At 42.7% G+C, this 26038-nt stretch overlaps 1 protein-coding gene across 1 annotated transcript in view; it reads right to left on the reverse strand.

Annotated features, from left to right (window-relative positions):
- Mcph1 (microcephalin 1) overlaps positions 1–26038 on the reverse strand; it is a 193419-nt gene that overhangs the window by 158107 nt on the left and 9274 nt on the right. Inside the window, exons 4-8 of the mRNA XM_057752627.1 lie at positions 14778–14865; positions 11607–11721; positions 10724–10861; positions 10067–10156; positions 6617–7693 (exon numbers count right to left, since the gene is read on the reverse strand). Coding sequence (XP_057608610.1) covers positions 6617–7693; positions 10067–10156; positions 10724–10861; positions 11607–11721; positions 14778–14865 — 1508 coding nt within the window. The remainder of the gene's footprint in view (positions 1–6616; positions 7694–10066; positions 10157–10723; positions 10862–11606; positions 11722–14777; positions 14866–26038) is intronic.

Here is a 26038-nt window from a genome sequence, read left to right on the forward strand (position 1 = left end):
CCTCCAGCAAACTGCTGGTCCTCCACATAAGAGTTTGATGACTGTCTGAAGCCCTAACTGGGTGACTTGATAATGAGGATTAATGTTCTATTGCTGAGAATGGGCTTCTGGTGAGGGCCCATCCACCTGGCTTCCAGATGGCAGCCTTATTGCTTACACTTCCTGTGGCAAAGAGGGCAGGAGGAAGATTCCTGGTATCTCTTACCCTCTTCATGAAACACTAGTTACTTCACTGGGGCCCCCGCCTTACGATCTCATCTGAATGTAATTTTCTTCCAAAGGCTCAACCCCCAAATACTCTCATCCAGGGTAGGGTTAGAGCTTGTCGGGGGTGGGGGAGAGACCGGAGTGGAGGTGGACACAATGTCTACCCAAACGATAAATCTTAGACGCCTCTCATTTTCAGACTAGCCTTATTGTACACATACTTTGTTGCCCTAGTTATCATAAAATAGTCAATTAAAAAATTTAAACAGGAACTTAGCAGAAAGGTACAGTGGAACAGGAGTGTAATTCCAGGACAGATTACATTCCTAGAGCAGTGGTTCTCAACTCCTGGGTTGCAACCCCTTTGGGGTCATCTAAGATCATCAGAAAACACATATACTTACATTATAATTCATAACAGTAGCAGAATTACAGTTACGAGGTAGTAATAAAAATAATTTTATGGTTGTGGGTCATCACAATATAATGGAGTTGTATTAAAGGGTCGCAACATTAGGAAGATTGAGAATCACTGATCTAGAGGTCGAGATAGGGAGACTGCTCCAAGGCCAGGCTGGGCTACAGAGCAAAACAATGTCTTAAGAAACAAAAACAAATAGAAAAGAACCCCAGGTTCAAGAGTTTTGTAATTATGTAAGTCTCAATCTCAAAAAGTACAAGTGGGTTGAGTGGACAGACAAGAGTTAACAGATGCCACACCTGAGAGACAAGTCCACAAGCCTGTTCTGAAAGACCTTGCTAACTGCCACCGTGGATGGAATGAGTAAACTGTAGCTGATGACATCAAGCAGGCAGAAAGCTTCCCATTGGATAAATTTGTGGATTCAAGAACGATTGGCTGGATATTACAGAGCACTACCTAAACCATGCATGAGGAGGGCACAGAAATCTAGTATTAGCTGAAGCCTGTATCTCTGGAGACAATGCCTACATCGTGATACCTAAATGACCCACAATAAAGTACAGAGTTAAGAGATACCAGGTAGTCTAAGGTGGACAATAACTTTCATATAGGCTTGCCTCTAATAGGACAGTAAGTTAAGAGACAGAGGCCGAGCCTTCAGCAGATCTGTCAACTTGGAGGACTTTTCTCCATTTTGCTGGCCAACTAATGTTTATAAATGTTTACGAGACTTGCCTTCCTTAATATCTGGTAGCCAGACCTGCTGGAAGACAGCGATCTACCAACAACCCCCAACAGCTGGTATTCTATAAAAGAATCCAATATTTGGAAATAGCCAAGCTGCACAGATAAGTGAACACACGTGTATAAAATGCTGACATGTAAAATTCCACCACATGCTGCACAGGAGAAAATGTGCATCAAATCAATGGCCAGACGTGGGACCTAGTGTGGAAAGGACTAACTCTGCTGGTATTCAAGAGACATATGGAACTCCTGCCATCAGCATCATTGGTGAGGCAAGTAGGAGCTCAGGATAACCGGTAGACTTTATCTCCTGAACAATTCAAACTGACTTCATGGAGGAGGGAGCAGAGGATGTCATCTCAATAATGACCAGGCTGCTTTTCATGCTTCCTGTCTTGCCATATCAAAAGTTAAAATGAAGCTTGACGTGCCCATAGTCTCAGCAGCCCAGACGCTGAAACAGGAGGATTACTAACTGGGGACCAAGTATGCTACATAGTAAGATCTTGCCTCCAAAATAAATACATACAATAAAACAGAAAGTAAGACCTCATCCCCACATAACCTGGGTTTAGACATTTATTTCTGCATTCACTATAGTTCCTACAGTATTTCCTAGAGCTGAAAAAGAACAAAGCAATCAATTTCCTAATTGCAAGGCCACACTACCTGCATGATCCAAGAGCTTCTGTTGAGCTTCCCACTGCCAAGTGCCACATGTGCAAGATAAGAACCTGCTGTAAGGCACACATGGAGAAACAACCTACAGTTACATAAAAACTGCCTTAGGACCTAAGAGGCTTGAGAGCCATCTCCTGAGAACTAGCATCAGATCTGGACAGGACCCATCTCTGTGAAAAGGCACACTCAAGGGTGAGATACATAATACTGCAAGCATCAATCTTAAAGAATTATTTGCATTCAAGTTTGATGGGAAACTCAGCTACCAGGGTCTCCATAACATCACGGCCACTCATTCTCCCTTACCAAAGACATGCATTCCAAAAACTATACTCAATTTTGAATTTCATCAACAAAAATTTTGGAAAAATGTCTTTCTCTAATTATCTGTATTTGTATCCTTTTGACCTATTACAGGAAATGTCACTGATCCTCAATGGAGTTACACTAAAAAAATATATATATCCACTGTGAAGAGTACATCTGATGTGTGGTTATGAGCTTTTAAAAGGCCAAGTTAAGGCAACAGGATAATATGATTCTATGTATGCAAGAGAATCCCTTTAAATATATTTCACTTTTATGTTTATTCACACACAGTTATCTGGAAGGAAATACTGTTGACAGTAATTGCTTCTAGCAAACATACTAAACTACAGTTTGTTCTTCACAGTATCCAGGGTTACGATGAAAACAAATCGGATTTGGTTACTTCAGCTCAAAATCCCCAGCGGCTTCTCATCACACTACAAAACAAACTGGAACTCCCTGCCTTGCAGGGAGGAAGGTCCTGTGGATCTGATTCCTGCCCCATTTGTGGTAACCAGCCCTGCCCCAGGGGCTCACTGGCTTGTTGCGGCACTGGCCGCCTCCTTCCTGTCGGATGTTCAGTCATTTGTACTTACCTCCAGTAGACACAAGCATGCCCTCTCAGCCTTCTGGGTGCCTGATGGAGCCAGAGCTCTCAGGGTGTCACTGTTTTTCTAATTACTCACTGTCAGGTCTAAAAGAAATTCCTATTCCCCACACTCCAAAAGGCAGTCTGTACATCCAGAAATGGGATCAGCCTGGACTATATGAGGATTTCTAGGGGTTAGATAAAGCCAACTCCTCAGAAACTTGTGACACTGGTTCCCATCTGCCAAAAGGAGTCATTTTCCTTATGTCTGGAATCCAGAAGAAGGGACACATGGCTCCACTGGCACATATCTGGCTGCATAGCAAAGTCCCTGCTGGCCTCCAGGCTCCCTCAGTATCACAATGATACATTTCAGTCTATGCTAGCATCCTAGCCCTGCTCACCTCCGCTCCTACCAGACAGCATCTGTCCTCTTTATAAAGCTGAGGCTCCCCCACCCCTGCCATCTCCTGCTGTCCTCACTACACTGCGTCTCCTTTTAAGCTCTTATTCCCACCCACTGTCTCTTATTCAAATAATCTACTATGTCCACTCTTCTCTGCTCTCCTGCTTCCCTAGCCCTGGTTATGACATGATCAGTCTTCTTTCTCTCTCTGCTCTGGACTTTTCCTAATGCCTCTGGCTGTTCTCGCTCTTATATCTACAATAAAAACCTTAACCTATGCCATGGGATGGTCATGTCAGCTGTATCTTTACTGCACACCCTTGAACAGATTCACTAGCTGGCACGTTCTATTTAGATTTACTACCTGTCTTTTCTCTAGAGTCTGTTGGGATAGGGTACACACTGTTTTCTTCTCTCTTGTGTGAGACGTAACAGGTCTACAACTAACCTTCAATAGTAATCCAAGAATTAATACAAGACAAAGTAAGGACTTGATGGGAAAGTTTATTCTTTTTAACAATGGATATTTTTTGGTTTTGTTCATAAAATTAGATAATAAAATGTGAAGAGTTAATGATTATGCCACACTGTTTCAATGTTACTGACCTTTTTGGTAACTTTCTTCAGGAACCTTACTGCACACTATCCTAGAGTCAACAAGTGCATGTGCGATGAAGGCAGACTGGAGTCTTTCATTTCAACTTAAGGATCATGGAGGGTCTAGCAGGTGCTCAGAGCAGCCTTGTTGACTCCAGCTGGGGTAACTATAGAATTCCCATTTCAGCCCAAGGATTTATGATTTGTTTCTATGGTGGTTCCCCAAAGAGTTGACTGGCGTGAGTCCAGGCTGGGCTGACAGTGGACAATGTAAAATATCTATGAGTCTTAACCTTATTAGTATAAAAGAAAGTGCTTGAGTTTAGGCTAGATAGATCTTGCCCTATGAGCCCATGTTTGTCTTGTGGAAAGACATGATAATTTATAGTACATTTCCATCAGAGTCAAACTGAATCACACCAGTCCCTGTCTGTGTACCAGCAAGCCAACCTCCCTCCCCACAATCATCACCAACCCGCTCAATCTCCTCCAGTACTGGAGGGCCACACCATGTCTGTGCCCTTCACCGTCTGTTTCCGAAGCCTGATGCTTAGGACTGTGGACAGGAAGGCTGAGCTCTGCATGAAGAAATACACCTGCTTCTAAAGACAGCACACCAAAAATGCTGGGATTAGGATGTGCCAGGCTGTTTGGTACCAGTTGTGTCATACTTAATTTATATTTATATATCACACAACACTCAAATGGTTTACATTTATCATATAATATTCAAGCGCTTTAAAAGAGGATAAAAACTCATAACTCAAAACAGGATATTGTGGAATTATCAAAACAGTTCTACATATATACTTTTTCATATTTACTAGTCATTCAATTTTATATATTTTGAGAGCACATTAATCTTGAGTAACAAAACTCTTATGTATATAATATAAATTACTTAAAAGCTAAGATACTTATCAGATTAAAACTAAAAAGCATTTAGTTGATGTTTTGAGCTGATGTGGGTGAGTTTATACTCAAAGAGAAGAGATAGGATGCAATTATTTCACCCTGACACACCCATCCTACAGTGGCTAAAGTCACCTAAATGTGTAGAAATGATGATGGGCCAATTTGGTCATATTCAGTTTTAACCAAATTTTTAAAATTAGTCAAAGGCCAAGATTTCAATTTTGATTGCAAAATTTGTTGATATTTTCGTTACTTTTGCCTCAAAATCTATAATCATAGAGCTCATTATTGTGATGTTTAACAAATAAAGCACTTTAGTAATTATAATTTAATTATAGTTAGGAATAAACAAACCTATTTGAATGATAATCTTAAAGCAAAATAAGCAGAAATCAAAGCAACAACCAACTTCTTACTTGAGGGATAGAGAGAGATCTAACCAAATTTTTTTTGCTTTTAGTTGTTTTGTTTGATTTATTTTTTTTTATTTTTTGGCTTTTTTGAGAAAAGGTTTCTCTGTGTAATAGTCCTGGCTGTCCTGGAACTCCCGCTGTGGACCAGGCTGACCTCGAACTCATGGAGATGCACTGCCTCTGCCTCCCAAGTGTTGGGTGTAAAGGCTTGCACAACCACGGCCCAGCCATAACCAAATTCTTAACTGAACAAAATATTCTAAATATATTTGTTATTATTGAACATTGCCCGGAGTTTCTTCAAAAGTAAACACTGACAAATTTCAAAACTTACTTTTTCATCTTTCTTAGCAAAATCATGGCTGATTCTCTCTAGAGCTCTATGGAAGAAAAACATGTAAGGTCCAAAAGGGCAAGCCCCACTGACTTGGTCCAAACTGCATCTATGCCCAGCTCAACAGCTCGCCTGGATGACAGGAGGATGTCTGGTGATCCAGTAAAAGCCAGACTTCCTCAGGAACTGTGTGACCAATCCCATCAGGCGGAAGAAGTCATTTTCCTTAGGTCTAGCAGAAGGGACAGGAGGCTGCATGTTAAAGCCCATGCTGGCCTCCAGGCTCCCTCACTTCCTGTTCATAAGCACTGATAGTACAAAGCCCCTACTCGAGCATTCTGGCCCTGCACACCTCAGATCCCAGCTCTCTTCAAGCCCCCGCCCTGGGTATTCCTGCTGGTCTCACTCCTCTCTTTCCCCATTGCTTGCTCCCTCAACACTCTTGTTATGCACAGTTCTGCTCCTGCTCTTCTCCCTTGTCTGGCAGACAGCCCTGGCCATGTCCAGTCTGTTTCTCTTTCTCTGCTCTGGATTCTTCCACATGTCTCTGGATACTCCCTCTTATTCGCAATAAACCCCCCCGATTGTGGAGTGGCCATGTTGGCAGTCTCTTTACTGAACTCATCACATACAAAAGCCCTTCCTAAACAGACCTAAATTAAAAAAAAAAAAAAAAACCCTCTATCAGTCACCTCTTTGTACAGTCATACTAGGTGAGAGAGGTATAAGCCAACCATTTAAAGTAAGCATTACTGTGCTTTTGCTTTTTTTTTTAAAGTCCACAAGGACAAACCTGGGGAAGTGTATTCATGGCAACAGATTTGACCATAAAGTTTAGGGCCTGACACTGGGAAAGAGCAAACAAATGTTTCTTAAAGGGGGAGGGGGAATGACTTAAATTAAATTAAATTATGAAGTTATGACAGATTTAAAATATGAACGCAGTATTACATACTGGGAGAACAAAAATACTTGGGAAATAATATTTACATACTTTGACTATATCCTGTGGCTATGTTCTCCTTTTCTTCTACAGATTTTCCTACTTTACAATCCTCTCCAAAACTGAAGGTGTGTGCTTCTCCTTCAGAAGATGCTGATGTTGGAGGAGTGGTCCTGTCTTTTGGCGAGCATTTTACATCAATTGGTTTTCCTGCTTCCTTACTGCCTTCTTTCAAGGGCGTGATGCAATGAGCAGGGCTGTTCTGGGTGTCAGCATGGGTACTTCCCTGTGGCCCTGTGGCTTCCCTCAGCTGCAGGCCAGGCTGCCTGTCACACTCTGGGCTTTCTGTAGCAGACGTTCTCCCCAAAATGCATCTAGAAACTGTACTCACTTCCTTCTCATCAGGCTTCTCAGGACTAGAAGTACTTTCTGAAACTAAGTCAGTTGTGCTCATGGGTCTGGGTGTTTTACCAATGTGGGTAAAGTCACACATTTCCAGTATGTTTCTTCGCTCCCACTTTGAGAGTCCTCTGGAGTGGAACAGAGCCTTTGGCGGAAGAGCCCCCGAATTCCTCTCCTTGAGATTATCAGGGGAAAAGTAGTCCTCGTAGGAGGAAGCCCCAACATCAGGGGTCCCCAGAAAGGGGCCAGTCATGGACTGCCGGCTAATGTCAGACTTCAACAGCTGAGGCGTCAGGGCAGACTTCCCATTGTACCTCTTTTTGAGTGTTCCTTTTGGAGGTGACCCCAAATCCGCTGGCCTTCTTCTCTTTGCTGAGGAACTCTTGGGTCCATGTACGGCAAACAGTGCAGGGGACAGACAGAGCTTCTCATCAGGCACCCCCTGAGACACACCTGCAGCTTGCTTTCTCTCCGGGTCAACTTGCTCACCTGCAGCGTCTTTCTGCCAGCTGGTGCCCTCCTTTGGAGGACGGTCTGTAGCTTTCTGAGGACTAGGCTGACTGAGGTGGTTAGGCAAAGCTGAGTCGTAAGAACGGCTTGTTTTCAACACAGGTGAGGAAGAGCATGCCTTCCTGGCCAACTCATTAGCAGATTTTCTCTGTTTCTTTTCCTGGTTTCCACAGAGATCATCAAAAGATGTGTGTGAACAACTGGCAAAGGATTCATCTGGAGAGAACAATAAAGAATCTTCAAAAAAATGTGCAATTGACCATAAACTACCTTGTTTTCTTTTAAAGACAGGGTCTTATTATGTAGACCTAGCTGGCTCGCCTGCCCCTGCTTCCCAAATGCTGGTTTTAGAGGTAGGTATATGCCACCATTCCTGGCTAAGCTTTGGTCTTCTATGAAACATTTCCTCTGAAAAATAAAACACAGTTCCTCCTCCCAGCATCCCACATCCCCAGCTCTTCTGGCAAGTTCTCATGTTACATTTATATTTCAAGTGAACCATGCAGGGCCCTCAGTTTTCTGACCTCGCATGAAGCTTGCACTTTTCTCAGGAGGAATGCTAAGCTGCCCCAACCACTGAAGTCTCCAGGCTCTTCAGATCAGGACCCATCTTCTTCCACATTTTACTGTGGGTAAACACAACTCATCTGTCAGAACCACCTTAGTGTCAGAGTTACCTGTGAACCCTTGACCCTGTCAGGTCACACTGCTATACCTTCCCATGGCACAACAATACTCACCACAGCATAAGGCTTCCTGTTCTCTTTCCCTCTCCCCTCCCCTTTTGGTTTTTCAAGACAGGGTTTCTCTATAGTTTTGGAGTTTGTCCTGGAACTAGTTCAGGCTGGCCTTGAACTCACAGAGATCCGCCTGCCTCCGCCTCCTGAGTGCTGGGATTAAAGGCGTGCACTACCACTGCCCAGTTCTCTGTTCTCTTAGTATACTATGAGGTACTAAAGGCAGTCACCATTTTTTGCTCATTTGGGAACTTAGAGTCATCACTCAAGGCTGGCTCTCCACTGGCACAGTGCTGGCTGTGGGCTTCCATTTTAGAGAAACCACTCAATCTGGGGAAATTCTGGGATTCTAACTTCTGCTTGAGACAACGGCAATTTAATTTTAAGAATGGAGCAGCGGCAACAAAAATACACCTTTCTTGACACCATGCTCTGTGAAGGGACGAGCAAAGGCCAGCCTGACGCTGAGCCTGTATGTGCTATGAAGGCCTCAGTGGAGGGTCCATGAGATTTACTCTTAGCAATGGAAAGAAATCATCACACTCTTCCAAGACCCATGACACACCAAGGTAGATGATTAAGATCATAAATTCTAGACTACTTAAGTCAGTGGCCTGGGTGTGTCACTCACAATCACAGAATCTTGCATAAACCACCTGCTCTCTCCTTGTCCTGGTTTTCCCTCTGGTAAAATGGGAATGTGGATGCAGCCTACTTCACTGAGATGTGTGTGGGGGTTGGTGGGGGTGTGGTATGTGTTTTACAGTGAGACGCAGAATTGCAAGGAAAATGAAGTCAAACATTCTTATCACTATTTACTTCCAACCAAGAAATCTGAGCAGAAAATGAGAAGATAAATGGGTGCAGGAGGAGAAGCCAGAACACACCGCACACGGATGGGAAGAAGGCCTAGCTCAATCTTCTCTTGTAGCTTTCCAAGATACGCAAAGCATCTGAAGCACTTTGAACACAGTTCTTTCAGGGTTCCTGAGACTTTATTTAGAGTCTCCCATGGGCTTATGGGAGAAAAGTGTAAGAAATTTGACACATGAAAGTTAAATAATCTTGGAGGGAAAAAGCTGGGCTGGAGAGATGGCTTAGAGGTTAAAAGCACTGGCTGGCCTTCCAGAGATCCTGAGTTCAATCCCCAGCAAATACATGGTAGTTCACAAACATCTATAACCTGGTGCCCACTTCTGGCGTAGAGGCATACAATACAGGCAGGAAACTATACATACATACATACATACATACATACATAAATCTTTAAAATATAAAAGAAAAAGAAAAAAGTCATGAGTTCTCACACTACTTTAGATAGACTTTTTTCAATAACATACTTCACAGGTTAACTAAACATTAAACAATTCCTCTTCAGCACTAACTGTTCTCAGACAGAAATGTTTTACACTGCATTTAGTAATTCATATATAGTCACAAGGATTTCTAAAAATAAGTAACTTATTCTGCAGCAAAAAGACAAATCCCCAGGAAGCAACCCATAGAAGAGATCCTGGCTTTGAATCAATGCTACTAAATCTCAAGGAGAAACGTTGAGTTGTAGTTGTACTAAGTTACTTGAATGTTTAGAAATAGCAACATGGAAGCTGGGCTTGGTGGTGCATGTCTGTAATCTCCGCACTCAAGAGGAGACAAGAAGACCGTTGTAAGTTGGAGGCCAGCTGGGTCTATATGGTAAGTTCCATGCCAGCCAGGGCTCCATAGCAAAAGTCTGTCTCCAAAAGTACAAGTGTGAGTGGATACACACACACACACACACACACACACACACACACTACACCTTTCAAATCATAACTCTGTCACAAAAAGAAAAAAAAAATTACAATTTTACCTGAACTTAAAGATTCACGAGAAACGTTCAAAGATGCTTCACACAGAGAGGTATTTGGAGTCTGCTGAGCCTGTTCAAACATCTGAGAAGCTGATAAAACAATGACATGTTACTGAACTGAATCACAATTTCCTACTGGTCAGGATACCAGCCTATCTATCCATTCTGCTCTTGATCCCATATACAAATTAAATGACTAACTATATATTCTAAGCTTAATATAATATAATGAGTAGAAAGACTACATAAAGTATATTGTAGACATTAGACTGACAAAAATGAATTCTTATCAATTATTGTCCCCAAAGCATTAACTTACAGAATATGTAGAATGAAAGTTTAAAAATCCAACTTGCCTAAAGCGTAAACGAAATCAAATGAATGTCTTCATTTGTTTGCTAACCATGGAAGTTCTTAATATTTACCTCCAAGTAGGACCCTAGTGCTGAAGTAGACATGGGACAATGTCTGTCCCAAGGTGAGGGAGAGTTATTACTGGTTTAGATAGTGTACAAAACAAAGAATTATCCCCCAAAGTCAACGGTGCTGTGGCTGAGAAACCTTCGAAGTTTCACAGGAAATATCTAGAACAACTATGACTTAATACATCTTCTGTAATTCACCAGAATTATTTTCATTTTACAAATCATCACTTACAGGTAGGGGAAAGATTTTCCCTTTTCTCCTTCATCTCTTGTAGCCTCTTTTCCATCATGCTCTGGTGACTCCTGACAGGAGTTGAGGAGCTGTACACCAACGAGCGAGACTCAAACTGGAGGACGGGAACACCATCATCTGGAAACAGTTCAACTTTAAGTCCAAGAAAATGCTTCCACACCTCACCAGTTTGATTCTGCTAAGGCCGTCTCCACCCCCTGCATCCTGCTCCCTTCAGGGCCATCCTCTACCCAGACAGTATTATCCCAGTCGTGAATCGTGGCACTGACAATAGACCCTTGCTGAGCTCCCAGTAAGGAACATGCATTATTCATCCAGGTGTACCCAGGCCCTACAAGATGATAGGTGTTGGCATCCTCATTTACAGAGGTAATCACTGAGTCACAGGTAAGTTGATATCATGTACACAATCACACAACTAACAAGAAAGCTGGAATGTGGGTTGGCTTCTAAAACTGTTTTCTCTCCAGGTTTCAGAAAGTGGTCCTACTGAGCACTGTTCATACTCCATAGACATCCACACTTGAATCTGACCAAGGAAAGTGGGCCCAAGGTGTTTCCCTATAGCATTCAAAGCAAACATTGCCTAAGTTTTACCTATTTTAGGTAAAGACACAAAAAGACCAGGCATGAGATAAAAAGGCAACATTAAAGAAATGGAATTGCTTTTCTCCTGTAATCATTTCTCAGAAAAGAATTCCACTGACTTAATGAGTGATGAGGATTTTCTGACTGTCCTTCCCTTTGGCTCTCTCAGTTACCACTCAGTCTCCAGTGAGCAGATGGTGCTGGGCTCTCCCTCCTCCCTAAAGCTACAGCAGCTTCCACACCTCCAGCTGTTACGACAGTGGACTTGGCTTACCAAGGGTTGTCTTCTGCCTTTGTAGCTCTTCAGCCATTTTCTCAAACTTCTTTTGAAGTCTTTTGCTATTTTCTGGTGTTTTAGGAATAAAATCTTTAGGCTGCATACATTTGTGCTAGAAAAAAAAAGGATGTCAATATTAATGAAAGTGTACTGTGTTCTTTATTGTTTATTTTTAAAAGATTTACTTATGCTGGGTGGTGGTGGTGTATACCTTTAATCCTGGTACTTAGGAGGCAGAGGAAGGCAGATCTCTGTGAGTTGAGGTCAGCCAGGACTACACAGAGAGAACCTGTCTTGAAAAAAAAAAAACAAAAGCAAAAAAAACAAAAACAAAAGATTTTCTTGTTTGTATGTGAAGAAATGTTGACCTGCATTTATGTATGTATACCATATGCATGCCTGGTGCCCATAGAGGCCAAAAGAGGGTGCCAGATCCCCAGAAACTAGAGTTAGAGACAGTTGTGAGTCACCATGTAGATGCTGGGAAGAGAACCTAGCTAGGTCCTCTGAAGGACTGTTGAGCCATCTCTCCAGTCTCTATGATTGTTGATTGTTTTTTTAAAACAGGAGAGAAAGTCCTTTCCATACACTTCTGGAAACTATAATGACATCAAAATTAAAAGAATTTCTTTTTTTTTTTTTTTTTTTTTTTTTTTTTTAATTTTCGAGACAGGGTTTCTCCGTAGCTTTTTTTTTTTGGTTCCTGTCCTGGAACTAGCTCTTCTAGACCAGGCTGGCCTCGAACTCCCAGAGATCCACCTGCCTCTGCCTCCCGAGTGCTGGGATTAAAGGCGTAATGAGTGATTTGTTATACTGTATGTGAGTTGGCAATACTTATTTCTGACAAATAGAATTTAAGAGACAGAGTAAAAGGCTATATACTATGCAATTGTTTTCTGAGCTATTTCCGGACGCCAGCATTCTCAGCAGCCAAGAATGCTCTAAGCAGCAGCCTAGGCATTCTGCTATCCTCACACCAACTTCCCTCCAATGACACAGAACACAAAAGCTATTATTTCAGTAATTAAAGAAATGAATCATAGTTTCTTTGTCTTAGTTGCTTCTGGCCCTTGTAGGTCTATACCCCAGTTTTGTTCTTGACTTTCTTGGTCAGGCAGGCCTTAGTTTCGGGCACTGGTCCTCAGCATATGAGAGCTTGCACCAAAGTGATGAGTGACAGGGAAGAGCCTTAGTGGGTAAGTAGGTTCTACTCGTGCAAGCTGGGAGGTTAAGTCCAGCAGGCTCCCTGCTGCACAGTCAGGACAGTCTGTACAGCTTGTGCACATTATTCTGTCGAGGGTTAGCGGGGTACCTAGAGTACTCTTCCCATGGGGCAGAGTCCATGGTAAGTGGCAAGCGGAGGATAGGGGTTCCACTCTGTGACCTTAGTATTTGGTGTCTATCACTAGAGAGATGGTGGCCGTTAGAATGAGGTTTAGTTGATTAAAAAAGAAAGATTTACAGAACCTGAAAATAGCAAAGCTTCCTTACAAATCCATACAGCACCTAGGAACTTGGGTCACGGGATGAAACTGACAGAACCAGGCAGCAGCCACAGCAGAAAGACCTCTACTACTGCAACAGGGAGTGTTAGAGAGGGCCGAGGTAACGTGACATCCACACAAAGCCACGGAAGGCTGCAAAGTGAGTCTCGAGCGTACGTCAAAGGAGCTTGGTCGGGAGAGAGGGAACAGATAATATGACGATGTGACTAAACAAATCACAGGGTCAGGTTGGGAGCAGAGAACAGAAATTGCTGTACAAGCACCTAAAATAATGTTTCTCAAGTCATGTTTGGCAATTGCATTTGGAAAAAGGAAGAAAAAGGAAGGTTTTAGAAGTGATAAGTGTAGGCTACAGGTAGTCACTATTTATACATTAGACTAGACAAAGTGTAAAGATAATACAAAAGTACTGGATAACAAAGACATGCTCTTGCACACTATTGACAGAATCTCCAAATCTAAGGCTATTTGCACATCGAGTCACCAACTCTACGTCTATGTTTGTGTTCACAAGTAAAGGCTCATTACACATGTAACATGCTTCATAAAAAACTCATAGATTGTGAGTATATATAGAAAAGGCTCACTCATAATATGCAATATAAAACAAAATTAATATGATCAAAGACACACTATTAAGTGGGGAAGAAAAGCAGCCCAGCAAGCAGAACACCTAGCTCAGCAGAGCTTCACTGTGTAGCACAGGTACAGTGCTGACATGTAGTGAGCACTCTGGACTCTGACCCAGGTCACCAGTCAACCTGAAGTGACAGAGGGAAGAAACATCAGAGATGCCTGTTCTGCTTGAGTTTTCCAAGTGTGTTAAATGAAAACAGCATGTACTCCTGATGTGTTGTTCCAAGTCCTTTACTTGGGCACGTTACAGTCAAGAACTGCCCAGAATCAGATGAGGACGTCTGGAGAAGCCTTGGGGGAGTATCCTCATCTGCCCTGGCACCCGGCTTACTGTGATCAACATAATGGGCAGACACCATGCAGTGTCTTCTAAAGTGCAGAGAAGCCACGGCCAATTCTTTCACTCAGCTTCAAGTCTACAGTTCTCATCCACATCATTCAATCTTGATTAGGTCAGCAAATCTCCAGAGGTTCTTGCATGAGAACAAGGTGCTTTTGATACTTCAAAGAAAAACCAGGGGCTGGAGAGATGTCTCAGCAGTTGAGAGCACTGACTGCTCTTGTGGAGGACCTGGTTCAATCCCCAGCATCCACTTGGCAGCCCACAACCAACTCTACCTCCAAGGGATCCAATTCCCCCTTCTGGATTCCATGGGCACCAGACTTGCATGTAGTGCACAGACACAGGGGCAGGAAAAACATAAACACATAAAATAAAAATTAAAAAAAAGAAACACCAAACACAAACAAACACAAAAGACTGCCTAATCTTGGGGCAAGTTTTAATTTCAAGGTCAACTACATCTCTTCCATTTTCTATAGATTACATCAAAGCATTCATATACCAAAAAAAAAAACTAAAAAACAAACAAAAAAAAAACTTTACAGCAAATTAGAAATTTTATATGAGAAAAGCAACAGCACACTTAAGACACTCTGAACAATATCTACGAAAATGATTTCTAGAATAAATACCGGGAGTGATACATCCATAATCACCCTGTCTACACCGAAGATGCACACTTACTTTTTTTCTCATTGGGCTTGGTAAATGTTCATTAGTATTCACTGCAGGGAACAAAGATTCATTGACACGTGCTCCCACCATCCTGCATCTGTAAAACCAACACAAGGCAGTCCAGTGAGAAACTGTCTTTGCTTTATATGTACACACACACACACACACACACACACACACACACACACACCATGAGAACTGTGTATCAGGCAGCAGTTAATATATTTTACAATAATATATAAATACATATAATGCCAAATATAAGTTGGTATAAATTAGATTCCCCCAAATCTTCTATATGGTCGCCCCTGCCCCCCCACCTCTATTTCCTGTCTGGTTGACCCGCCTATACTTCCTGCCTGGCCAATCAACATTTATTTAAAATATGATTGACAGAATCCAGACAATTCTCCTGCACCAAGTACATGTCTGTAATCCAAGCTCTTGGGGGGTGATGAGGAAGGAGGATGCATTTCCTTCTACCCTGAGAGACTATGAGAGAGTGGCTTAGTGTTAGCAAGTACGACACACTGGGTTCAATCCCAACCACTGCCAAAATAAAATTAGCGCTCCCCACCCACCTTCACTCCCTACATTGGAGACACAGGAACTGGTGAACTAGAGAGATGGGGCAGGGATTAGACATATACCCAGGGGTTGATAAATATACCCAGGCTGACAGACTCAAGATTAACAGACTGTGGAAACAGCAGTCAATGTGTCACACTTCAGAGCAAGTCTGAAGGTGAGATTTTCTGTGGGTGTTCTGGGAGCAATACCATCAGAAGGAAGCACCCTCCAAACTCCACAGGTGACCAAGAACAGAAAATTTCTGCTGAGCTCAGAACTTAGCAGACACCATGGAAGTAGACAGGAACAGAGGCAGCCAAAGCCCAGGTAAGAAGAATGTGCAGCCAACAAGGTAAACAATAGCATAGGCACAGCCATACCAGCACCTTGGACTTAACTCCCACTAGCTCAAGTGGGTGTCACCATCTAGCACATGTGGAACAATGACATGGACATTTCCCAACAGCAACAGTCCATCTAGAGGGCTGGGAAAAACTCAAGGAAGGCCTGACACCTACTGGCAAAAGAGCAGAAACTCAACCCAAAAGGTCATTTGTTTGAACACTGCACACCCACAAATCTGATTTAAAACTGTGAGCTATAACAAAACTGCATCTCTCTCATCAGTATTCTGCCACATGAGACATCACAGGGAGGGGAGGGATTCAGAACCCATCCCAACAAGGAAGACATACTGCCTGATATGATAATTTTAACATTGTTTTCGCCTTTTCAATTTCCATCCTCACATAAATATCTTTTCACATTTATCTTTATTTTATGAGTACAAGTTTGTCTGTACACCACTTGTGTGCCTTGTATCCATAGAGACCAGAAGAAGGCATGAGACAGTGTGAGCTGCCATTGTGGGTGCTGGGAATTAAACCCAGGTCCTCTATAAGAACAGCCAGTGCTTTTAACCTCTGAGCCATCTCTCTGGCGTGCAAAAGCATGTCTTAATGGTCTTGCTTTGATTATGACATTGCTAGATTATATTCATTCTATACATGGCCAATCTCTCCTCTCATTCCTACCTCATTTCTTCTCTCTTCTCCATGCGCAGCCCCCTCTTTACTCCATCTTCTGTAGCTGTAATAATCTTTAACTGTGGGTCCTAACAGTATCCAGGTTCCTCCTTTCCATTTACTTTTCACTCATTCTTTCCCTCAGCTGCTCTAATCCTCATCCTTGTCCTCAGCCCATTTCCCTTCCACTCCTAACCTTAGTGGTTAGTATCTTCTCATCTACCATATGATCCTTCCCCATTATCTCCCAACAGTTACTGAAGTTAGAGGAATGACTTCATTAACTATTACAGTGTGTGTGGTGAGCCTCTCCAGCAGCTGTGGATGCTTCTGCACCTACTATTGCTCCCTCAGGGTGGTATGGGGGAGGGGACTGACAACCAGAGCATATGAACTAGGGGTGTAGTTCACTAACTACACCCCCAATCCAATAAGAAAGAATGACACTTTTGTTGCACTACAAACCAGTCCCATTTGAGTGTGCATGTACTTCAAGTGAAAGAATACAGCCAGGAAAGGCAGGCAAGGTGGCTCATGATTTTTGGTTGTGAGCCTAGCCTTTAATAGCTGAGCCATCCCTCCAGGCCGGTGGCTCATGATTTTAATCCAGCACTCAGGAGGCAGAGGTTCATGGTCAGAGAGTTCATGATCAGTCTAGTCTATACAGCAAGCTCCAGCCAGAGTTACATAAGACCCTGTTTCAAAAAGTAGAATGGAGAAGTCTTGAAGTTTTAGCAAGAGCAAAGAGACAAGGGAAATAAGTAAAAAGGATACAAATAGAAGAGGAAGGCATCAATGTTCTTATTTGTAGAAGATATGATCCTACACAAAAGGGAATCATAAAACACTTGCAGAAAAGTGGCAGATACAAAAATCAACATAAAAACAAATGAGCAGCCTTCCTATATACCACCACCATAAAAACAAATGAGCAGCCTTCCTATATACCACCACCAACACACTGAGAAAGCTAAGGCAGACAATCCCAAGTAGGAGAAACCATCGCACAGAGTTCTGGTTCCTGAGGACTTGGTGCCTCTGGCTCCTGTGGGCCCTATGTAAGGAAAGATGGGTGGGGAAGGAGATGTCACAGAGAGGTCACCTGAAGAACGGGATCCAGGAGCAAGAGAGTAACCAAGGGCACTGTAATAACCAGGGTAGAAGCCATTGGAGGTTCACTTAACTGAGCAATGCTTCGATGATAAAAACAGGTTCTTGACCTCTGGATAAAACAACAGAGCAAGTGCACGATTTTCTCTTGTTCCCCTAAATCCCAATAAAATCACAGTGAAAGAAAACAAAAAGGACATAAACCAACAAAACAAGGAATAGATAAGAGGTGCCTAGGGAAACCAGAAGCAGGCAGGGGAGTCAAGGACTTCAGATTCTCCCAGCCTTTGGGTGTGTGTGGGGAGATGGGGACACAACAGAATAAATGGGAAAGAGTAGGGAAACAGGGTGCCTAGCCATACCCACTCCCCAGCACCAGGGTGGAGGCTTTGGGTCCATGTGAGACAACTGAAACCCAAAAGTTTGGACATAGGGATGGCAGGCAGCAGCACTCAGGGAAGGGAAAAAACAAACAACAACAGCCCATAACAGGAAGTGTATTTATGGTAGACTCAAGATCCAACTACCTACTTCCTATCAGAACTGTAAGCACAACCCACTAACTTAACAAAATAGTATCAAGCACATTGGTATAAAGAGAAAGAATGTTTGTATGCAAAGAATGCATATCTATCTGTGGCAGCTGGGCACCCTGATGGGGGAATGGTTAAAAACAAATTCCCTGTGTCTGGAGAGATGGCTCCACAGTTAAGAGCACTGGATCAGTCTCAGCACATACAGTAGGTGACTCACATTCATTTGTAACTACAGTTCAGAGGATCTAATGCCCTCTTCTGGCCACTGTGGGTACTGCATGCATGTGAGACATGCAGGCACTCATACATGTAAATAAAAATAAATCTTGAGGTTGGAGAGATGGCTCAATGCTCTTTCAGAGGACCCTGGTTCAATTCCCAGCACCCACACAGCAGCTTATAACTGTCTGTAGTTCCAGTTCTAGAGGATCTGACAACCTCACAGATATGCAGGCAGGTAAAATACCAATGCATATAAAATACAATAAATATATAAAAAACATAAAAAATTATAAAAAGAAAACTATTTAAAAATAAAACTTAAAGGAAACACCAGATAATGTCCACATAGATCAAGCAGGGGTGGGGTGGGGCTGAAAGGAATGACTCCTTTCACCCAGTGATGGTTAGTGTCCATTGACAACATCTAAGACCTAAGAGGCATATATTTCTATAAGCAACTTTCTAGATTAAAGTTAGCCTCTGAGAATGCCTCTGACAAACTCTCTTGACTACATTAAAGGATGAAAGAGGACCCACCTTAACTGTGGATGAGACCATTCCCCGAGCAAGGGATCTGGACTGTGAAATGGGGAGGGCAGCTGAGCACCAGCACACGCACACTGACTGCTCTCCATTGACTGCGGATCTAACAGGACCGGCCCGCTCATCCCTGCTGCTGTGACCTGCCTGCCACAGTGAACTGTACCCTGGAATTGAGTCCAACAAACCTCTGCTCCCTAAGTTGCTCTGTCAGGGTATTTCTATCACAGCAACAGAAAAGAAGCTGAGCTCCACCCTAAGCCCTGTAATGCTCGAGTCCTTTCCTTACTGTGTGTGTGCATGCATACATCCATACAATCGAATGCTATTTGGTCAGAAAAAGGAAGCAAATAAAAATGACAACATGAAGGACCTTGCTAAGAAGTAACCTCAGGTGCTCCTTACGACGTGACTGCATTTATGCACAATGTTCATAACTGGGAAACTATAAAGACAGAGAGTTGCTGAGGTTGCAGGCATGGAGAGTGATGACTAAAAGGCAAGGCTTCAAATCAAGGGAACAAAATAGTTTAACACTGTGGCGATGGCTGCACAACTCTGAGTATGTTTAAAAGCAGTGAACTGGATACTTCCACTGCAAATTGTATGGTATGTAAATTAGAATGTAGGAGAGACTGCTATATATCCACTCTTAGTAGCTAAATCCCAAGTGTGGGTGAAAGCATGGAACAAAAGGACACTCACACTGTTGGAGGAACATGAAACCACGCGGCCACCTTGTTTGGGTCATAAACCACGAGAAATGAAAACACAGAAAGGCACAAACACAAATCTCCATGACAACTTCATTCATAGTAACCAAAAATGGAAAACTGTTCAAGTTTCTACCACTGGCAAACACATTGTGGTATGTACATGCAATAGATACTGCTTGGCTAACCAACCGAAGGAAACTATTGCTGCAGAAGACATGGAGAAATCTCTAAACTATCACATGGCTGAAGGAAGCCAAGCAATGCATGCTAGAAGAGTCCATCTGCCTGAAACCCTATAGCAGGGAAACTAACTTCTGGCTACAGAGTCCAGACCAGAGGCTGCTCCGGGGCAGGGGCTGTAAAGGGGCAGGTGGTACTTAAGGGGTTATAAAACACCTATATTTTGAGACAAGGTCTCACATTGTACCTCAGGCTGTTTGGAACTAGTCATATAGCCCAATCGATCCTTGAAGTCTCAGTGATTCTCCTGTCTCAGCTTCCCAAGTGCTAGTGTTACAGACATAAGCCACCATACTTGGTTTAAGGCATACATGTACAAAACTGGTTTTAAGAAACAATCCCATCACTTAAGCCTCCAGAGCCCACAGCTTCAGAAAGGTCCTGACAGAAGAGCGGGGTGTACTGACTCACGCCCATGATCTCAACACTTGGGAGACAGAGGTGCAGACTGCTGTAAGCTGAAGGCCAGCCTGAGCTACAGACACATGGTGAGATGAGAGAAGGCTGGAGATGAAAGGGAAAACAGAAAAACCAACAAAGGCAGGAAGAGCCTCGGAAGAGCAGCAGGAGGGAAGTGATGTCCCTCAGGGAAGAGCAGCAGGAGGGAAGTGATGTCCCTCAGGCGCTTCTTCTCCACCCAGCTGAGCTTAACCCTGAGTTCTCACCAGCTTGTTCTCACTCAAGAAAAATGTCAGTAGAAGGAGAGAAACGGTTGGGACTCGTGAATATAAGAGAAACAGAAACTACAGATCCTATTAGCACACATAGACTATCCTGGTCACCATAAGGACAAGGTCAGCTACAATGGACATGTCTGCACCAGCTCTAGTGTGTAAACAGTCACCTCCCTTCTGGTTTACAAACTAAGTTTAGCTCACAGACCATCTGCCCAAGTTTATAAAATTACTAAATACGTTCTATAGCTAATTGTTTCGGGAAGGCTTGATTCATATCAGCAAAATTTGTGCCTGGTCTAGGTGACATACTTACAGAAGACATGTCTAATCTAACTTTAGAATAAGCATCTCAAGAACTCACGTATCAGCGTGACAGGATGTACATTCAAGCTCAGATTCAGAATTTGGTCAATTTCCACATGAAGTGAAACATGATGCAATAACATAAATCTAGGCAAGGGACTTGCATGTTCACACACGTGCTAAGGTGTGAAGCTACTCAGTAAAAACTCACACTGAACTAGGCACGTGAATTAATAGCAGGTGGATCTCTGTGAATTCAAGGTCAGCATGATCTACACAGTGAGTTCCAGGACAGCTTGTGATGTAGCCCAAGTGAGACCTTGTGTCAAAAACAAAAACAAGGTCTAGAGAGATGAGTCAGTAGTTAAGGGCATGTAATGTTTCTCCAGTGTACCGAATCTTGATTTCCAGAGCCTGTCAGCTAAGTTACAACCAGCTGTAACTCAACTCCAAGCAGAGCTGATGCCTCTGGCCTCCCTGGGGAACTCACACGCATCTACCCACACAGACCTGTAATTAAAATAATAAAGCCAAACTCCACTAATAACCAAAAGCCTCCCATTTATCTGGCACCCCATCAATATGATTAACAGAAAATGCTTCCTAATAGACTTCTATGGTAACATTAGCACCCCATCTAGTGGCCACAAGGCAGTCCTGACAACACCAGCAGTAGCCAATTCAGAGCTGAGGGAGGCTGCAGCTGCTTCTTTCCCACTCCCTCACAAGGGCCAGTCCTGCTGCTCCTTCACCTCCTCCAAACTGTTGCCCTTTACCCCCTAATCCAGTCTGTGAGGCACCTAAGCAGCAGGGTATCATTTTCTAACACAAATATACTGTATTAGGATTAGGTCTGGACACATCTCAAAATTCACTTGCCTAGCACACAGTCCTGGGACACAAGGAAGAACACAGGAAGGTCTGTTTGAGCAGTCTCCGAGCAGAGAAAACAGTGGATCTGAACTGGGACCTGAGTTCTGGGCGCTAAAAACCAGGCTGTACCCAGTGAGGGTTAGAACAAAGCAGAGAGGCTGCGCACCAGTCTCCATCTCTCCATCTGTGGATCCAGACCTGAATCCGCAGGATGTGGGATTATGTTCTTAGAATCTCATTGGAGACTGTAACTGAACGAGAAAATGTAATTATAAAGGGCATTTGTAGAAATATTAGTGTTTGCTAAGTATGAAGTTTGTCAGGCCCATCTTTCCTCATGTCACATTAGAAACCAAATCTCTCTCTTACCTTCTGTAAGCCTAATGTCCTCTATAGCCCACCGCACCTCTTCTAAGAGAAGGCACATGCTAGGGGCATGCTGAGACTTTGCGAGGGACAGCCAGCCAAAGAGTCTTCCTGCAGTGTACTTGCTGATCACCACTTCTGTTTCACACAGCTGTGGAAAGAGGTCACTACAGGTTTCTCATGTTCTTCCCACACACCATCATGCTGCCAGCCACACCAACCAGGAAGAGTTCCTCTTCCACAGGCCTAGGTCCCGGACCTGCCCCAGTCTTAGACCTACCTTGAGCAGGCTGACAAAAGCTAATGGATGCATTTCTTTTTCTGTTGTTGTTGTTTTAATTTATGCTCAACTTTCTCCAAAAGACCCAGAAGATGAGAGCCAGGTTGATCTTTAATTATTCTGGCTTCATCTTTTGTTTTCTTGGATACAGAATTTTCTGTTCTCCAAAGGAAAGGTCATTTTCATCAGAGACTGTTACAGTCTGAAACCTGGTACCCAAAAGACTCCACATTCATGACCAGCCAATGAAAAACTGGTAAGTGACTCCAGGCAGTTAAAAGAAAAGCCAGACTAGTGATTAAAAGGTCATCTCAGCTCACTTAAAATCAGGAAAATTAAGAATAAAAACAATACTTTTTACTTACAAATTAAGACATATCTTTCTATATTACTAGAAAGAGTGGAAATTAAGGCATTCTTTCCAGGAAAACTTGGCAGCATTTACCACAAATCACAATGTGTAAGTCCCTTTGAACTAAAAACTCCATTTATGGCATTTAAACCTGCAGAAAGACATGTATCTAGAGAATGGTAGTGTCCAGAGGTTCCACATCACACTGATTCTGACTGGAAAGGGGAGTCAAATAAAAATGTCTATCAGATCAGTTATGCTATTTCCTGTATCTTTAATACAACCCCACCCCCCCATTTTTGGAGATTGGGTCTTACATTGCCCACACGGCCTCAAACAACTCTTCCTGTGTAGCTGAGGATGACCTTGAACTCTGATCCTTCTCCTGCCTCTATGCCCTACTCCATAGCTCAAACCCCCGTTTGGGAATGCTGGGATTGTTATAAAACTTGGGGGTTACAACCTGTGTCTGAAACCAGAACTCGATAAGCCAAATAAAAGAGACAACTTAAAAGCAGAAAGCAGGTTTACTCAATGTCCAAACACGTTTTCCTGCTTTACCAAGTATAGGAAAAAAGCAAATGATATGGGCAAGCTAAGGCAGAAAGAAGAAATGCCCCTGCAGTGAAATGACTCCAGCAGCTGCTGGGAACATCCACCTTTACCCTCTACTTGGAGTCAGCTCACTTTGAGGGGCAGACACCCCCAAAGTGTGTCTTAATCTCTTCATGATCACCATTTTCCTGTTTCCCAGTATTAATTTGGCTCTTCTGAATGGTTTATTGAGTTCATAAGGCCAGACCTGACTTGGGGCAAAGACTATGACCCCAGGTGGAATAACGGGATTATAGACATGCACCACAGCCCCACTTTATATTGCGCTGGGGGGTGGGGGGGCGGTCAATCCAGGGTTCTGTGCATGCCAGGCAAACACTCTACCAACTAAGCCACAACCTGCCATATAAAGTATTATTTTATATAAGAGCATGGGACAAGGTCTGCAGCCATGGCTCAGTGGGAAGGACACAAGTTGTCCTTGCAGAGGACCTGGATTCAGGTTCCAGCACCGACGTGGTAGCTCACAACCACCCATGGCTCCAGTTTCAGGGGGTCCAATAGCCTCTTCTGACCTCTGTGAGCACTGTACACACATTGTAAACCTACACACTCATATACTTAAATACATGTAATAAAAATAAAATTTCAAAAGGTTAGTTTAAAAAAAGTGGTATAGATCTCTATGTGCAAATATGTAAGGATTGCTCCACTATATAGTTCTTTGGGATGGCTCAGACTATAAAGACACTTGGCACCAAGAGTGATGATCTGAGTTCCATTCCCAGAACCCACGTGATTGTAGGAGAGCACAGACCTCTACAAGTTGTCCTCTGATTAGTATCTGTGTGCCATGGCATAAGCATACCTACAGAAGCACCACCCCCTCCCACACACAAATAAATAAGTAGCAATTAAAATGAAGAAAAGATAAGGGTAACTGAGAGTCTGGATATAAATCTATGATATTAACCAATTTTCACCAATGGGTCCAAAAACATTAATCTTTTCAAACAGTGGTGTTGTGGCATCTACCTGCCCACATGCAAGACAACACAAGCAGAACCCTCCTTTGCCATTTACATTCACTCAGAGTAGAACACAGATGAAAGACAGCACATAAACCATTAAGACCCCTTAAGAGATACAAATCTGTGTGGTCTGGATTTGGCAATGATTTCCTAAGGATGACAATCAAAGCAGAGGAAACCAAAGAAAAACCATCAAAAAAGTTTCTATGTAAAGGAATACAACTGAAGAAGTGGAGGCTACATATAAACTGAGAAAGACAGGTTTGCAAACAACATGTATGACAAAGCTCTTACCGCCAGAACACACGAATAACCTCACAAGGGAGTTTACAATAAGAAAATATTTACAGGGTCTGGACAGATGGTTCAGAGATTAAGAGCACTGGCTGTTCTTCCAGAGGTCCTGAGTTCAATTCCCAGCCACCACATGGTGACTACAACCATCTGTAATGAGATATTGTGCCCTCTTCTGGTGTGCAGGTGTGTTGCATAAATAATAAATAAAAAAGAAAATATTTACAATATAACCAATATTTATATATAATTGATATATATATAAAATAAAAATAAAAATTATTTAAGGAAAATACTTGAGAAAACTTCATTCTTCAGGAATGAGTATCAACAAGAACAGTACCTATATGTATGTTTGTAAATGTATGAGAGGCTGTCTTACTATATTTAGCATATGGATATAGGTTCAATAAAAAATGATATGTGATGTTGTGAAAAACAGGGTGCACATAGATCTAAAACATACAAGAGAAATGTAAAAGTGGGCAGAATCATTAGGCACATGAAATGACCTGAGCTCAGTATTTTACGGTTGAATTGCCTTATTTGAAGACTGAAATTACTTTCCTTTTTTTAAAATTTTGAGACAGTATTAACTTAGGTAAACATTCCACCTAGTCTCTAAAACTAGTCTTTTAAACTTTGCAGAGTTTAATATTCGAGATGCTCATCCAATAAATAGATGCAAATATCCCCAAATCTGAAAACACTTCTTGCCTCAAGCATTTTGAATATGGAATAATTATTTGTGTGTGAAGTTCAGGGCACTAAAACTTCCATTCCACAGACAGTAATGTCACACAGCCCGTTTGTATCCTATTTTTAAAAATCTTATTTTTGTTGTTTTTTAAACAAGGTCTTACTACGTAGACCCAACAATCCTCCCAAGCACAGAGATTACATGAGCCACTCCTCCTTGACTTTCATCTAACAAATGGAACCCATCCATCCTCCCTATTTGGTGACAGATAATCTGAAAAAGGTCAATGGAATAGGACATTTCCTGAATCCTACATCATAAAGCAATCCCCCCTGCTATTTTAGAAGACTAAGAGGAATCTAAATGAAACAGCAGTAAGGCTGAGCTCAGAGTGACGAAGACATCTGAACGCTGGCTCCTGAACAACTTGCCAGGAACACACCAGTCCTAAGCAGGAAGCTGACCGTGCAGGAGGCTGGGTAGAGTAGAAATATCAACATTACACTTTCTGACCTATTTTGCTGTAACTCCAAACTGGCTAGAACAAATGTATGTGTTATAATTTGAGATCTATGTGATCACTGTCCTAGTGCCTGTCACACGGCTTCTACTTCTAAAATTCCTGAATATTAATCTTTTATTGTGCATAATAGTCTGTTAAGTTTCTGCTAATGACGGGTTTTATGGTGGGAACCTGGCTGGCCCGGAAGGACTAACTGAGAACTTGAGGCTAGAACCTCTACGCTACTCACACACCTTCAAAAATGGGAACAGTGGCCGGGCGGCGGTGGCGCACGCCTTTAATCCCAGCACTCAGGAGGCAGAGGCAGGTGGATTTCTGTGAGTTCGAGGCCAGCCTGGTCTACAAGAGCTAGTTCCA

The sequence above is a fragment of the Chionomys nivalis genome, chromosome 20 (assembly GCF_950005125.1).
Source record: "Chionomys nivalis chromosome 20, mChiNiv1.1, whole genome shotgun sequence".
Taxonomy (NCBI): domain Eukaryota; kingdom Metazoa; phylum Chordata; class Mammalia; order Rodentia; family Cricetidae; genus Chionomys; species Chionomys nivalis.